This window comes from Gorilla gorilla, chromosome 14 (assembly GCF_029281585.2).
Source record: "Gorilla gorilla gorilla isolate KB3781 chromosome 14, NHGRI_mGorGor1-v2.1_pri, whole genome shotgun sequence".
Taxonomy (NCBI): Eukaryota; Metazoa; Chordata; class Mammalia; order Primates; family Hominidae; genus Gorilla; species Gorilla gorilla.
The window spans coordinates 125,605,893-125,621,527 of NC_073238.2; the positions used below are offsets into that span (position 1 = coordinate 125,605,893).

General features: G+C 47.2%; 1 protein-coding gene across 2 annotated transcripts in view; it reads right to left on the reverse strand.

Annotated features, from left to right (window-relative positions):
- Positions 1-12,187: 12,187 nt before the first annotated feature.
- Positions 12,188-15,635, reverse strand: part of ANKRD10 (ankyrin repeat domain 10) — a 36,397-nt gene continuing 32,949 nt past the window's right edge. For both annotated transcript variants that reach the window (XM_004054743.4, XM_019039696.4), the window contains exon 6: positions 12,188-13,758. In XM_004054743.4, the coding sequence (XP_004054791.1) occupies positions 13,283-13,758 (476 nt within the window). In that variant the 3' untranslated portion in view covers positions 12,188-13,282. The remainder of the gene's footprint in view (positions 13,759-15,635) is intronic.

Sequence of the window (15,635 nt, forward strand, 5' to 3'; positions counted from 1 at the left end):
CATTCTCATACTGCTATAAAGAACTACCTCAGAGTGAGCAATTTATAAAGGAAAGAGGTTAAATTGATTCACAGTTCTGTAATGACTGGGGAGGCATCAGGAAACTTACAATCATGGTGGAAAGGGAAAAGCCATGTCTTACATGGCGGCAGGCAAAAGAGAGCGTGTAAGAGCGGGGAAACTGCCTTATAAAACCATCAGATCTCATGAGAACTCACTCATTATCATGAGGACAGCATGGGGGAAACCACCTCCACGATCCAATCACCTCCCATGGGATCCCTCCCTCGACACGTGGGGATTATGAGGATTACAATTCAAGATGAGATTTGGGTGGGGACACAGGGGACACAGCCAAACCCTATCACTGATGGACAAACACCTTGTGAGGGCATCAGCTCATTTAATCCTCACCACCATCTTATGAATGAGGAGTGGGCATTGTCACAGACCCCGCTTTAGAGAGGTGGAAGTGAAGGCACAGAGAGGTTTAGGTATTTTGCCCAAATTGCACAGCACTAAGTAGGAGCAGGATTTGAACCCAGGCAGTCTAGCACTAGGCGAAAGCCCTTCTTCACCCTCTCCCCACGCGGAGCTAACCCCTCTTGTTGTGGGGTGACAGACGCATTACAGATGGATGCACTCATGTCCCTGTGTAAATGCACAGCCTGGGGCTTGTTCTTTTTCTCCTTTGAAAACGCAGATAGAGCCGTTTTATCCCGCTGATGCTTGGAGGCGCCTCTCCATTTCTCACCCGCCCACAGTATCCCACAGCCCCGCAGCTCCACCGCTAGACCGTTTCCCACGGATGGCACTTAAGTTGCTTCCCATGTTTTGTCACAACAATGTTCAACCCTCGTCATCCTTTGTATATTTTGTGTGCTCTCGTGAATATTTTGTGAAAATGTCCCCTGGAAGTGGATGCTGGATGAAGGTTTGAATGTCGTCACTGGGGGTAGATGTTAACCTACTGTTCTCGAGGTGGCACCACTTTCCAGCCCACCCTGGCCTGAGACTGTCCACTTCCCACACCTCCCCATGCCACAGGCTGCCAACTCCTAAGCTCACATCTTAATATATTCAGTCTTCAACAAATTCACATGTGCAACCAGGAACCAAGAGGAGATTCCCCACAGTCCCACTTTTCAGAGGCATCTTACGGTCGTTCCTCCTCTTTACCACCAGCCTGGTTTGCTTTTGTCTCTAGTTCTTGATCTGTCGACCTCAGATATTACCTCTCAGCCTTGATGATCAAAGGTGAGGATCTGGCTCACTCGTGCTGGTGCTGCCGGAGGGAGGCAGCCATGGCATTGGGTTTTGCTTTTCCAGGAGGCACTTGTGGCAGCGAGTGCCCGTGTGTTTCCCCAGCGTCCCTCTCTGCTTCATGGCAGAAGATCCCAGTGTCTGTCCCTCCCTAGTTCCTGGAGCCCTGGAAGCCACAGGCCGGGAGGACTGGAGGTGCATGGTGGGGTGTGGCAGAGATGCAGGGCCGTGGATCTGATGACACTGCAGCTTTCAGACTTGTTTTACGAGAGAGAAACCACTTCCATTTCATTCCCTGTGGTTTGAGGATTTTCTGTGATGTGCAGCCTAATTTAACCCCAAATAAAGTAATGTCATTACAACCGCATCTGTTGTTTTGTCTTCCGCACTCACTCCATGAGGGCACGGTACCCTGACTCTCCTCCGTGCCTCCTCTCAGCCACCACCAGGTGCTCTTGCCACTGCCACACTCCCCTCACCTGGTACCGGGTGACAGGCCACCCTTTTCTACAGAGACAACTGAGTTCTGTGCTTTGTCCATAGTTGAGTCCCAAAGAAACCCTAAGCTACACGTGCATTACTACAACCGCATGAACACTGGTCTCCTACCAAAGTCTGCAGAGGTGGAGCCCACAGCCTCCCCAGACAGGCGGGAAGTTTGCCTCCTTCCCTGCATGCCCCACCCAGCTCACGAGGAGTTAGTTGGAGATTCTGGGTACCGCCGTGCACACCCAACGCCCCGTTTACACACTCAAGTATTTGGACCGCAAGTGGTACTTGTGTCTTTACTCAAACTGTTGCTATTATGGATGTTGCGGGGCAGTGGTGGAGGTGTTTGGCCAAAGAGTGACCATCATCTCAGTCTGACAGAGACTGTCCTAGTGTTAGCATTAAAAGTCCCACATCCATAAAACCCCTCGGTAGGCTGGGCACGGTGGCTCATGCCTATAATCCCAGCACTTTGGGAGCTGAGGCAAGTGGATCACTTGAGGTCAGGAGTTCGAGACCAGCCTGGCCAACATGGTGAAACCCCATCTCTACTAAATATTGAAAAATTAGCCAGCATGGTGGTGGGTGCCTGTAATCCCTGCCACTCAGGGAGGCTGAGACAGGAGAATTGCTTGAACCTGGAAAGTGGAGGTTGTAGTGAGCTAAAATCACGCCATTGCACTCTAGCCTGGGTAACAGAGAGAGAGGCTCTGTCTCAAAACAAAGAAACAAACAAAAACAAACAAACCTTCAGTCCCAAGCAAATTGGGACAGTTGGTGACCCTGGTGGAGCACATGCTGTAAGATTATTTCCTAAACTATGAGTGGGTAAGAATTGTTCTGAGTCTCTCCCTGTTCAGAGTCCTCATTCTTTTTCCTTTTCATGTCAAAGCTAGTTTCATTCCTAGCAGGATTCTAGGTTAAACAACGGTTTCTTCTCAGACCTCTGGAATAGGTCCCATTGGCAGGCCACCACATTGTCCTGAAAGTGTTCCTGACTGTCCACCCGCATCAGTCCACAGGACGGAGCCACACAGCCAGGACGGAGCTGCACATCTGCTCTCCTCCACCTTTGGTCAATTCTATGCCCACCTGGTTCTTGGAAATGAACCAGGACATGTAACAAAATCCATTTTTTTCTCCTTAGGATGAAATGATGTTGAAGGAAAGAATGTTATTTGAGGACCTGCTGTCTGTCCTTTTGTTTAAAGTTGCCATTTCCAAGAACCTAATGACGACCTTAAGTGAGGAATTAGTGTGCTCATAAAAAAGTTTTAGACGTTTTACGCTTACAGGAAAATGGTGAGGATAATGCAGAGAGTTCTCATGTAACAGAAATTTCTACTATTATTCACGTCTTACATGAGATGGGCACACCCTGTCCCTGTATCCGAGGACTGGACAAGCCCACTCTAGCGGTGCACAGCTGGGGCGTGCCCCTCGGCAGTGGGGTGACCTGGCTCTCTCGCCCAGTGATGTCCTCATGCTTTGTGTCACGTGAACCACGAAATCTGAGTGAAAACAAAAGTCCATGAATGTCCAGGGCAGCTACCAGACGTGCGCAAGTAAGTCTCATGAAACAAAAGCTTCCCTGGATGGGGACAAAACACGTCGTCTCCATGACGTGTTCCTCTGCTTCTCTTCCTCCGAATAAAAAGGAAACATGCCTCGTAAGGACGGCAGTGCCGGGCTGGAGCCGCCTCTCCCCATCAGCACTAATGGCGTGGTACCTCTCTGCCCGCCCTTCTCTCTACTCACCTGTGTTTTCCTTTCTTCCCGAACCTCCTCTTGGCTGAGGCCTCATGGGAAAAATAGGGGCACTCGCCCCATGGGCCCCAGGGAAATGCCAGTACCCCGGGCCGGAGAGTAGCCGAGCCCGAGACTGAGTCGTTGCTCCATGGGCCACAAAAGCTGGTTCCTGCACAGCAGCCACCCTGGGCCCCGGCAGACACGACAGAATGGGTTTCCCTACACAAACTGTGCTTGGCAGATGTTGCCTGAAAGACAGGAACACCGAAATTCCAACAGAACGACCAGGGGGTGGCTCTGTTCTGGCAGGCTGCAGGCTCTAAGGGACACCATGGTTCCGGAAGGTCAGCGTCAAATGCTGGTGAGAACTCACTCACTGCTCACCTCCATGACAGGCACGTGTGTTGGCTCCACCAGGGTGCAGAAGCCACACGAGCTGCTTTAACAGAAGAAATTCATGTAAAGCACAGCTCTCGGGCCGTGGGGCTGTTAACCAGGAGGGTGCACAGTGCATGCACCGCCCAGGTTCCGGTCAGTTTTGCTCCCACAGTCATCACCCTGGTGGGCGTTTCATGTTGTTGCTGTGAGAATTTGCCGTTGCTTGAGTGAGTCATGCTGACGTGGCCCCTACTCCAGGGTTTCCAGTCTTTCTGCTCCTAGACTGACTCAGCGCTGGTCATTAGGTGCTGTCCATCAAGGGGAACTTGCCCTGGGCATGGAAAATGCTGACCAGCTCCCTGTTTTGGAAAATGACCTCATCCCCAGGCTGCCCACAGGAGGCGGAGCATGCCAATGCCGTTCCTTACTGGTGTGTATATTACTGTTTTTGTCCTTTTTATGCAGCCTGCGGAGCTGTCATTTCACGCCTGTGTTTTCTCGGCCTTGGGCGAGGATCCCATGCTGCTGGTAATGAAAGCTGCCTGTTCCCTCGGTTGTTTTCACAGTCCCTCCTTTCTCTTCCAGAGAGAGGTTTTGTTTTGTTTTGTTTGAGACAGGATCTCACTCTGTCACCTAGGCTGGAGTGCAGTGGCATGATCTTGGCTCCCTGCAACCCTGCCTCCCAGGCTCCCATCCTCCCTGCAACCCATCCTCCCACCTGTGAAGGGAAAATAAATCTTGGGCCCCCAAACTCAAGCCAAAGGGAAAAGTCAAGCTGGGAACTGGGTCGTGCAAACCTGCCTCCCCTTTTGGTCCCTAAATAAGATGCTGCAAGATGAAAAACTGCACACCTCCCCTATATTTTGTCCACAAGGAAATTCCTAGTGAGGTCTGAAATCTTTACTGTAAGGTGTTTCTGTTAAGATTTCACCATGGCAATGCAAACTGATAGCTCATCTTTACAGGTGCAGTCAACCCCTGCCCACCAGACACAAATGCAAACCTGATTGTTCCCCTGCCCCCTTTGTCTAAGTCATCTTGTGTAAAAATAATGCAGATTCAATGAGCCAAACGCATGACTATTTTTCTCTACCCGCCTCTTACATGAAAATTGTGTACTCGTCATTATCTCACCCTTTCCCCTTGAAATTTGGAGCCCTCAAAATCATCTTCGGAGAAAGGTACAGACTGTCTCCCGGGTGTTCGTCCTTAACTTTGGCGGATAAACCTCCTAAAATGATTGAGACTTGTCTTGTCATTTTTCTCAATTGATACACCTCAGTCTCCCAAGTAGCTGGAACTACAGGCATGCGCCACCAAGCCCAGCTAATTTTTGTATTTTTTGCAGAGACAGGGTCTCACGTTGTTGCCCAGGCTGGTCTTGAACCCCTGAGCTCAAACAATCTGCCCGCCCCGGCCTCCCAAAGTGCTGGGATTACAGGCGTGAGCCACTACGCCCAGCCAAGAGAATTTTAAAACCACTGAGGAAATAGTGCCATTGTTATGAATCAGAGACTTAATGTGCTATTTCATGTAGTGGTTCCTGTCGTTTTGCTTGCAAAATTGGCTTCAATTATCTTGAATTATATGAACTGTCAGAAAAGCCCTGCGGCAGATGATGGTGATGAAAAGACATCCTTTAGCAGACAGGGAATAGGACTGATTCACTGATGCATCTGAGTTGCAATTTTTGTAGCTGTTTCTAAAAATCTTGTAATTAAATTCACTGGTGAGAGCACAGTAGCCTTCATAAATGGGAAAACAGAAACATCGAAGTTGTTCTCAAACCATCCTGGAATCTTAAAGTTCAGGGGGCATCTGGCAGAGGGGAGCCACAGAAAGACGGCAGGGAAGGGAGGGTTAAGGCGAGGCCGGGATAAGCCAAGCAGGGCTGTTCTAGTTTATCTTTCTTACTTTGTTCTTAAGAAAACTTGCTGAATGTAGTTGGCTTCAGATCTTCCTGTTTTAAAAAAAAGGCAGTAAGATGAAAAACCTGATGTGTCCTCTGCCCTTCCCCATCCCTCCCGCCTCTCCCTGCGGGGGGTGAGCACTCCTCAGAGTGCCTGGTGGAGAGGCCCCTGCCCTCCCCTGCACGGAGCTGGGGTGGCCTTAGGCCAACAACCATCAAAGAACTCAGGCCCTTAGTTCAGCGACCCGGGGGGAACTGGGTCCAGTCACCAGCCATGTGCGTGAGCTTGGATGCAGAGGCTCCAGGGGAGCTTTCAGATGAGACTGCAGCCCTGGCTGACACTGCACTGTGATCTCCTGAGAACGTGAGCCCGAGGAAGGGGCCCCTCCCCGGGTGGGACGTCCTGCCTCACAGCTCAACGCTCTGCTGCTGCTGTCAGTGCTGTGTTTTGAGGGGGATGCCCGGTTCTGCATTGACCAGCTCTAACCCTGGGGACACTGCAGCCCTGGTCATGGCCTGGGGACCCCTTCAAGGTGACCTTCCAGCACAGGTACTGGGCGAGTACCCACCCCTCAGCCTCTGCCAGACTTTGCCCAAGAGGCACATCCCTCTTTGCTGCACTGTGGACCTGCCTGCCCAGGTACTGGGGCACTTGGTCATCTGGTGGCTGTGACCATTACTAGGATGAGGCCTGAACTCCAGGTGGAGACCCCTTTCTCAAGCCTGCACTTCCCGCAGCCCCTTCCTGAGCCCTGGGGCCTCCCACAGTCTCTTGACCTGTGTGGCTCTGCTTGCACAGGTTAGAAACTTCTAGTTCAGCTTCCCTGGCTGAGCCCTGCCGGTTTTTCTGCTGAATGCCCAGAGAACTGGGGGACCCATGGCCTCCCGCCCCGCCTGGCCACGAGGCTCGACAACACAGCAGCTGTAGGGCTTTTCACCTGGCCCTCACCTGTGGGGCCTCCGCCTCGTCCTCAGCTCTCCCTGCGGATTGTGGTCACTCAGAGTCCCCTCGGGGATGGTTTCAGAGCTTCACCGGCCTCCCTTCCCCACCCTGCAAACCTTCAAAGCCCGAACCCACGCCTCGCACGTGCTATTCCCAACAGAGAAAAATGTGACCCCATCCACGTCCTGCTCCAGACACCCAGGAGCTCCAGTCCTCTCCTCTTTCCGCGGACTGGAAGCTTCTCCAGGGCTTGAGATGCCCACCTTCCCAGCGATTCCTGCCCGGCAGACTGATTCCGACCCCATTCTGTCCACACGTCCCCTTTCCAGCCCCATCTCCCCCTGCCCATTTCCTGAGACCTCTCTAAGGACCCTAGGGTCCTGAGCGGACCCCAGCAGGGCCCCTGAGCTCCATGATTCTGCACTGCCTGGGCCTTCCCGCCAGAGCCGACCCTGGCCCCCAACAGGAGGCCGAGCTGCCCTCAGGGGCCTCTTCACGGTGTGCAGGCGCCCCCCACCCCGGCCTCTCCTCCCCAGTGGCCTCTCCGCCCCTCCCCTCCCCTCCCCCATGGCCTCTCCTACGCTCCCTCCGCCCTTTCCCATGGCCTCTGATCCTCCTCCCTCCCCCCTCGCCAAGCGCCTGCTCTTCCATCCATTCTCCACATCTGCACATCACACACATGACATTCACACACATGCATATATTCACACCCACACAAGTCACACACACATAACATTCACACACGCACACATTCATCCACACATGTACAAGTGACACACACATTCACACACCTGCATTCACACACATCCAGATACACAAGTCACATTCACACACATGCCCACACCTCGACACAACACCCACATGCAACATTCACACGTGCACAATAGCCACACACGTTCACACATGCACACATATAACATGTCTCACACACACACCACTCATGCACATCAGCCACACATATAAAACAGTCACACCTGCACACACACAGTCACAAACGTCACACACATATAGCAGTCACACATGCACAGCAGCCACACACATTTACACACATCCACATGCATCACACATTCATACACATCTGCACACACGTCACACAAAACATTCATACGTGCGCACACATCATACACATCCACACACATCACGTACATTCACACATAAACATTCACACATTCACACACACCAGATTACCACTCACAATACTCAACGCTTCCCTTCACATTCTCACACATTTGCACACTCACACATTGACAACCACACACTTCCCTCCACATTCCCCCTACATTCCCACACTGACACACTCTCACACTCCCAGTCCTTGCACACATTTGCACACTCACATCCATACATGGACACACATCCTCACGCTCGCTCACTCACATGCATTTGCAAACACTGATACACATCCTCACACACACACTTGCACACTCAGGGTCTCCCTGGCTGCAGCTGTGTCCAGGGTCACTGTTACCGTTGCTCAGTGCAGACTCTTGGGGTGGTGTCCACCTCCAGCCCCCAGCTCCAGCCGTGCCCTGCCGCAGCCCCCGCTACCCTCCCACCGCCCCGGGACCCCTCACCCGCCCCGGCCCATCCCACCCACGGCCTCGCCCCAACCTTGGCTGCGGTTCCCCAAGCAGACCCGCACCAGAACCGCCCGGCTCACCCCCCTCCACCCGCACCTGCGCCTCTCTCCCGGTTCCCGCCCTCCTGATGGTTCGTCCCTGCACCCGCGCCCGCGCCCCACCCCCGGCTCCCGCCCTCCCGAGGGCTCCTCCCCTTCCACCCGCTGCCTGTTTCTTGGCTCCGCCTTTCCGGGAAACTTCAATGTTTCCCATGTTCTGTCTCCAAATTATTCTCCCGTTTTCTTCTCCTTAATAAAACCCCGAAAATCCAACCTATGGAAAAGTCAAAAAGGGTAATTCAATGAATACCCAGTCTACATTTTCCAGTATTTATCACTAGTTGCTTAGATCTCATCATTCAAAACATTCCAGCAGTTCTCTCACTGTGGCCTGCAGAACCCCAGGGTCCCCAGGACCCCATTTCAGGGGGTCCCCAAAATCAAAACGGTCTCATTACCAAGACGTGATTTGCCTTTTTCAGTGTTGACTTCGGCACTGAGGGTTCAAAAGAAATGGTGGGTAAAGCTACTAGCACCTTAGCAAAAACTGCCCCGGCCTGATCACCTTCATATTCTTCACGGCCGTGCAGTCAAAAAAAAGAAAAAAACCCAATTTCACTTAAGAATGCCCTCAATGCTGTAAACATGAGTAAATTTTGACAGCACACGTTCTCTGTGATGTAAAGGGAAGTGTGCATAAAGGATTTGTTGTGTACAGCTGTCTCCAGGAAAAGCACGTCTCTGGCTGATTGTGTGATAAGTGTATCCAGTCACTTTTTCAGAAACGTCATTTTCATTTGAAATAATGATTGACAAGCTATGTGATTTTAAAAAAAATAACCAGGTTGTAATGCAGTGGCTCAAGCCTGTAATCCCCGCACTTTAGGAGGCCAAGGTGGGCGGATTGCTTGAGGTCAGGAGTTTGAGACAACCTGGGTAAAATAGTGAGACCCCATCCCCCCCGCCCCCCCCCCCAAAAAAAATTGCCGGGCATGGTGGTGCACGACTGGAGTCCCAGCTACCTTCAAGGCTGAGTCAGGAGGATCCCTTGAGCCCAGGAAGTCAAGACTGCAAGGAGCCAAAATCGCATCACTGCACTCCAGCTTGTGCGACAGTGAGACCCCGTCTCAATTTAAAAAAACCAAAAAATTAACCAAGTGAGTCTTCTACTTCAAGGAAAACTGACAGTATTTGTGTCCAATGATAAAATTTGAGTTTTTCAGCAAAAATCAGGACGTTGTAAAACTTGTATCCAGTACCATGAGCTTGACAACTTCCAACTTTTGACTTTCATGAGATTATTGGTGATCAATGTTTTATTTTTTTGAGATGGAGTCTTGCTCTGTTGCCCAGGTTGGAGTGCAGTGGCGTGATCTCGGCTCACTGCAACCTCTGCCTCCCAGGTTCAAGCAATTCTCCTGCCTCAGCCTCCCAAGTAGCTGGGATTACAGGTGCGTGCCACCACATCCAGCTATTTTTTTTTTTGTATTGTTAGTAGAGATGGGGTTTCACCTTGTTAGCCAGGATGGTCTCTATCTCCTGACCTCATGATCCACCTGCCTCGGCCTCCCAAAGTGCTGGGATTACGGGCGTGAGCCACCGCACCTGGCTGGTTATCAATGTTTTAATATTAATGAAAAGTTTCAACATTTGAAAGACTTGCAGAACTCAGTTAAAAAAATTTCCCAAGTAATGCATAAAAAATTATGCATGGGTTAAAGGTCCATTCTCAGTGAAAGATGGACTCTACAGTAACGATACAAGAAGCTCACTGATGTGGATCCTGATTCAACATTGCAACTAGCCTTTAAGAAACTACTGTTACTGAATGGAAGGTCTTGACTGCAAGTTGTCCAGGTTCCTGGTGCAGCTGAATAAAGAATGGAACAAAACACACAAAGCAACAAAAGAAGTAAACAATGAAAGAAGCAAAAAAAGCGCAGATTTATTGTAGCAAAAGTACCCTCCAGAGTGGGAGCCAACTTGAGCCAGGCTCAAGAGTCCCCCCTTTAGGGTTTTTACTAAGCTAAAAGAATTTGGTAACACCCCTAGGTGACCTTTAGAGGCCTCCAATTGGCTGCACCCTATGAAAGATTAGCCTGCAACCAATCAGAGGCTGAAGTGGAGACTGTCCTGTTATCACAGGTAGGAGGCTGTGGTCTGAGTGCTGCCTAATCTTGCCTAGAACTGGCTGTACCTGCTGTTCTTTTGCTTATGCCTTAGCCCTTGGTTACCCTAACTCCCTATTCTCCTGCCCCACGACCACTACAGAGTTTGGGCATGGTATTAAGTACTCACAATTAACTGCAAAGACGATTCAAATATCCCTTTTTCCAATCACCTATCTGTGTAAGGCCAGATTTTCTCCACATACTTCAACCAAAAATTTATTTAGGTATTCTATCTCTGAGTAATGTTTTATAGTTTTCAGTGTAGAGGTCTTGAACATCTTTTGTTAAGATATTTTCATAGGTATGCCATGGTTTGGGTGTCACTGTAAATGGGCTTTATTTCATTTTCCAATTGTTTCTACTAGTACAAAAGAATGCATGCATGGGAAAGTATCTTCAGGCCAAAAAGGCTAAGACTCAGTGAGCTATTCTTGCCATCAGTATAAACGTCAATTCTGGTGGACACAGAAAAACCTAAGCTTATTCTCAATGTTAAAATGACAACCATATTTTTTAATACAGCATTTTTTCTTCAAGTCCTGAAAAAAAAACCCAAAAAAACTTGTCTCAAATAAATACAAAATACACAGACTAATGCACCTTCACATACCCACCACATGGATTTAACATGAGCCCGCACCCGTTGTGTTTGATCCTTGTCTCCACTCACCAGGGATCATGGGCCCCACTCATATTTTTGTGTTTTGAAGCAAATTCCAGGCATGAAAGCAATTCCATCATCACCATTTCCTTATGTATCGCTAAATAAGAACTGAATATACTGGTGTAAATGACTCTAAACTAGAATATGACAAACTACTTCAATCATCCACTCAAGTGTGGATGTTGCCCTACTCTAGGTTCTATGCAACATTTTTGTTCCTAAGCAGTCATCTTCCGTCCAAAAATTCAAGACTAATCAAAAGTATGTTTACTGTGTTTTCAGAGATTCACAACGTTTTTCAGCAAAGAATTAAGTCACTATAGAACATCTGGAATACCTTAGAAAACAGTCCAAACGGGATGGCATCAAGTTTCATCTCTCTTAAAAACTCAGTAGTGTGGGTGGCTTCTTGGATCAGTCTGAGGCCAAATCCCAGTTCTAAGCTTGATTACTAGTGTCTGCCATAGGATGGGGGGCAGTGGCCTGGACAGCGCTATGCATTCTCTTCCCGTTCTCACTGTAATTTTTGCAAAACTTCCAAAGCGTAATGCTCTCTTATTGTGGTCTAAGTTTTTACAAGAATATGCATGATGCAGTGAATGTTTTAAATTGCATATGTAGGCATGCCAGAATGGCTATTTTGGTGCTATTTATAACTGTAATTCATATTCCTAAAAGGCTTACATTAATTAACATTTGCTAAAACCAAAGAAGTTTAGAACATTATGGTTGCTGTCTTTTATGAAAATAAGCACCCAGGCACAATACTGAACTGACATGCAATTCATCCTTCCTCCACAGAGGTTCAGTACCAACAGTGCCCATAAAACTAGAGTAGAAACTCAAAAATAGAAAAAACACCGTATGAAGAGTGTAAGAAGAGTCAAGTAAAATCTTATAAGCAAAATGAAACAATAGTAAACTTCTCCTCCCTTCCCATTCCTTCCACAGATATCCACAACCCGCTGGCCCCCAAGCCCAGAGAGAAACCCCAGGGACACACTGAGTGTGAGAGTTTTTTATTCAATTTGTGAAGGACAGTTTTAGAACAAAATGTTAGTAACACTCTTAGTACACTGGTTTGTTCATTTGACATTTTATCTGCACCAATTTTTTTTACAAAAATCAAAAAAGTAAAAATTCATTACAATATTTGCAGAGTATAACCACTAGTTGCCTAGACAAAAGCTAATTTCTACAAAATCAAAAACTTAATGTAGTTTTATTAAGAGAGTCCAAATTCTCTCAGTTAACTGGATATACATAGTGGTATATATCTTAAAGCAGAAAACCCCAAAAAACAAAAACAAGGAAAAAAGAAAATACATGTCAAAAGTCAGTTAAATATTTTGACCTGACAGTTCCTACAAATAGTAACTTCCACTACATATAAAGGAATCTGTTACATGTGGTAAAATTTCCAGAGACCAAGTAGGAAATGTGGAATAAAAACGATAAATCAGAACGCAGCCCCAGGCTGGGCCTGTTTTCCATGAAGCCCAAGGCAGTGATCTTCATCATTAAGGAGGGACCACTGTGTCCACAACTAAAACCTTCAACCACATGGTGATCTGCAAAGCTTCATTGAAAAAGACAAATGTTCTCTTCTTCACACAAATCACTGCAGAAATCTTTGTAAGGCTGTACCTTGCATAGGGAAATAGCTGTGTTCCGTCAAATTCTACAGAAAACAGTGGAAGCAAGCTTTTTAAAATGATGCCCATGTGCAAAGAGATAAATTACCAGGCACCTCATTTACCACCCCAATTTATCTTGATCATATAATCTTTTAACAAAAAGAAAAATGGCAATATCTGGTGACAGTATTAAAAAGACAATGTTGAGATTGGCATCAGAAACTCCAAAAGTGCACCTTATAAAAAGGACACCTCACTGTAGAAACATCTATGCACTTAGTAAGCCCTACTCATGCACAAACAAGCAGTTGCTGGGAACTTGTCGAAGTTTACTTTTTCAGAAAGTTGAAGTATAAAAAAAAAGTACAAGTTGCGACATTCGTTCAAGTTGCTGCTACATGGGTATTCTGAGCTGGCTACCAGGAAGGACTCCTGCGTTTCCGAGAGCCAGGTCAGCGTCTCTAGGAGCCGTGGTGCAGGTGCATGGTGCCCAGCACGGCACTGTCGTACCGCTCCTGCACCTTCACGGACTTGGAATGCTCGACCACACTGTTCAGTTCTGGGATGCTTTCAGCAGTGTCCCCAAACCCGTGGTAGTGTCCATAGTACAGGTTATCCCCAATGTCTTCCACCCAGGAAGGCCTACTGGCTATGCAGCTACTTGGACTCCCGTTCAGGTGCAGAGAACCGCACAACTCAGGGTTAGCTCTCAGGGTCTTCTCTGGCTCCTCAGTCCCACTAATGCAGAGAGAACCCTGGCTACTCGGAAACGGCTGTCCTGGGGCTAATCCACTGCTAATTCCGTTAGTTCCTGTCAAGCACTGGCCATTCCTGCTTTCCATCCCACTGAGCGGGGTCGTGGAGGGGAAGTCCAAATGTCCATTGATGACACATCCATTTGTCAATGTATTCGATACGGAGCTACTGTTTTTCATATCTGCATTAAGAAATACACCTGTCACCAAAATTCAGAACCAATGAGGGAGGAGAAACTATAAAATGCTTCACTGCCATTACAATTTTAAAGAATTTTAGTTTCTTTTTTTTCCTTTTAAACCAGTTCTTTTTTCAAAGTAAAATCAATGTGCATAAGTAGACTTACTATTAAAACGTTAACAGTAGTATTTGCCTGGTAAGATAGGAAAATCATATGCGTGTCAGTTGCATCAGGTAGCTCAACTGAAAAATGTAAGCTGACAAATACACTGCATGAAAAATACCAACACAGTCCTGAAAAGCCATCAATAAAGTGCTCTCATTTTAAGACTACTTTCGAGAGCGGTTTTTAAAAAATCGCCCCTGAAAAGGTCCATCAGAACTGAGTGTAAAGTGTTCTACAGAGGGTTCCAACAGAACACAAACTTCTCTAGTTCTCAAGCGAAAATGGAAAAAAAGGTAAATGAAGTGAATTAAGGAAGCTCTTTGAACTATGTATGACAGCATCACATGAGGTTTTTTAAAAATCTTCTCTCCTCATAAATCAGGTAGGGATTCTTGACCCTCTCCTAAGTCTCAAATCAGGGCTATTAAAAGGAACCACTGTTTTTATTTTTATTTTTTTCAGTAGCACAGAAATCTACGTAGTACTTCTGCCAAATGCCACATGAGAGCACTGGCAGAATACAGAGGGACCGGCGACCATAGCAAGGAACTGTAACGGCCAACAGTCCTCAGGCATGCAGGCCTGGGCCAACAGCACAACGCAGAGTCGCTTCTTCTCAGTCCAGCAATTAAAATGACCATGGCAGCCAGGGTTTCATTAGGTTACTTTCAAAAACCACCTTTGCTGGAAAAAATGTTGGTAGTTTAATCTGCATATACAGACATCTATCAGGAGGGAGACGTCTTATGGGATAAAATGTCCATCATGGAACATCTGGGTACACCACGACAGGCAATGACAAGTTATTCTTCTGTATACTGGAACTTGAGAATCAGTAATATTCATGTTCACAGGAATTCACATAACAGTATAAGGGATGATCTAAAATTATCTCTAACTCGGTAATACTAGATTTTATCTCAATGTTCTTCACTACCAAAGCAAAGCATGTTATTAAATCTAGAAGAGCTCAGTTCTAATAACTTTTAGAATAAGGACGCAGCTTAAATACATCCGATTACCCTAACACGTCACACACCATGGGACTCTTCCCATAGAGGGCTTCCCCTCCATCTCACCTCCTGTAAACCTCTGACAGAGGCTTCTGATATGTCCTGCAAGTCTTCCTGCCAATAAAGGATCACGGCTTGTTCAGTGAATGGAAATATTATCTAAATATTCCATTAATCATCCTTTTTTTTTACATTTAAGCAACATAGTTTAATAATTGCTATAAATTCTTCACAGGACAATAGATTTTTTTCCCCCAAATTAAATGATAGCTTTTCTATTTGGCTAAAATCCTAGACTAAAAAACAAGTGTTTCAAGGACTAAATAGAAAATAAAAACTGAAATAAAACAAGTTATTCCCAGGGGAAATTCATATGAATTTTTTCAAAAACAAAGTATAAACAATGTTTTCCTAGGTGACAAAACTCAAATATGATGGCAACCTTGACAGTTGTTTATTGTATGTATAGTTTTTACTAAGAGAATAAAGTAGGTAGAATTTTACTTCAGTGCCCAGTTAATCTGTTCAATTATTTAATCTCAAAATCAAGGCTGGTTGGTAAGCTCATGTTGTTACAGAGAATCTAATAAAACTAAGCATAACAACAGCGGGCACCTCAGACCTACTGAGGCAGAGCACGTGCATCACGACCTCCAACATCTCCCTTCCTCTGCTCCCAGCTGCCAGCCAAGACCCGCA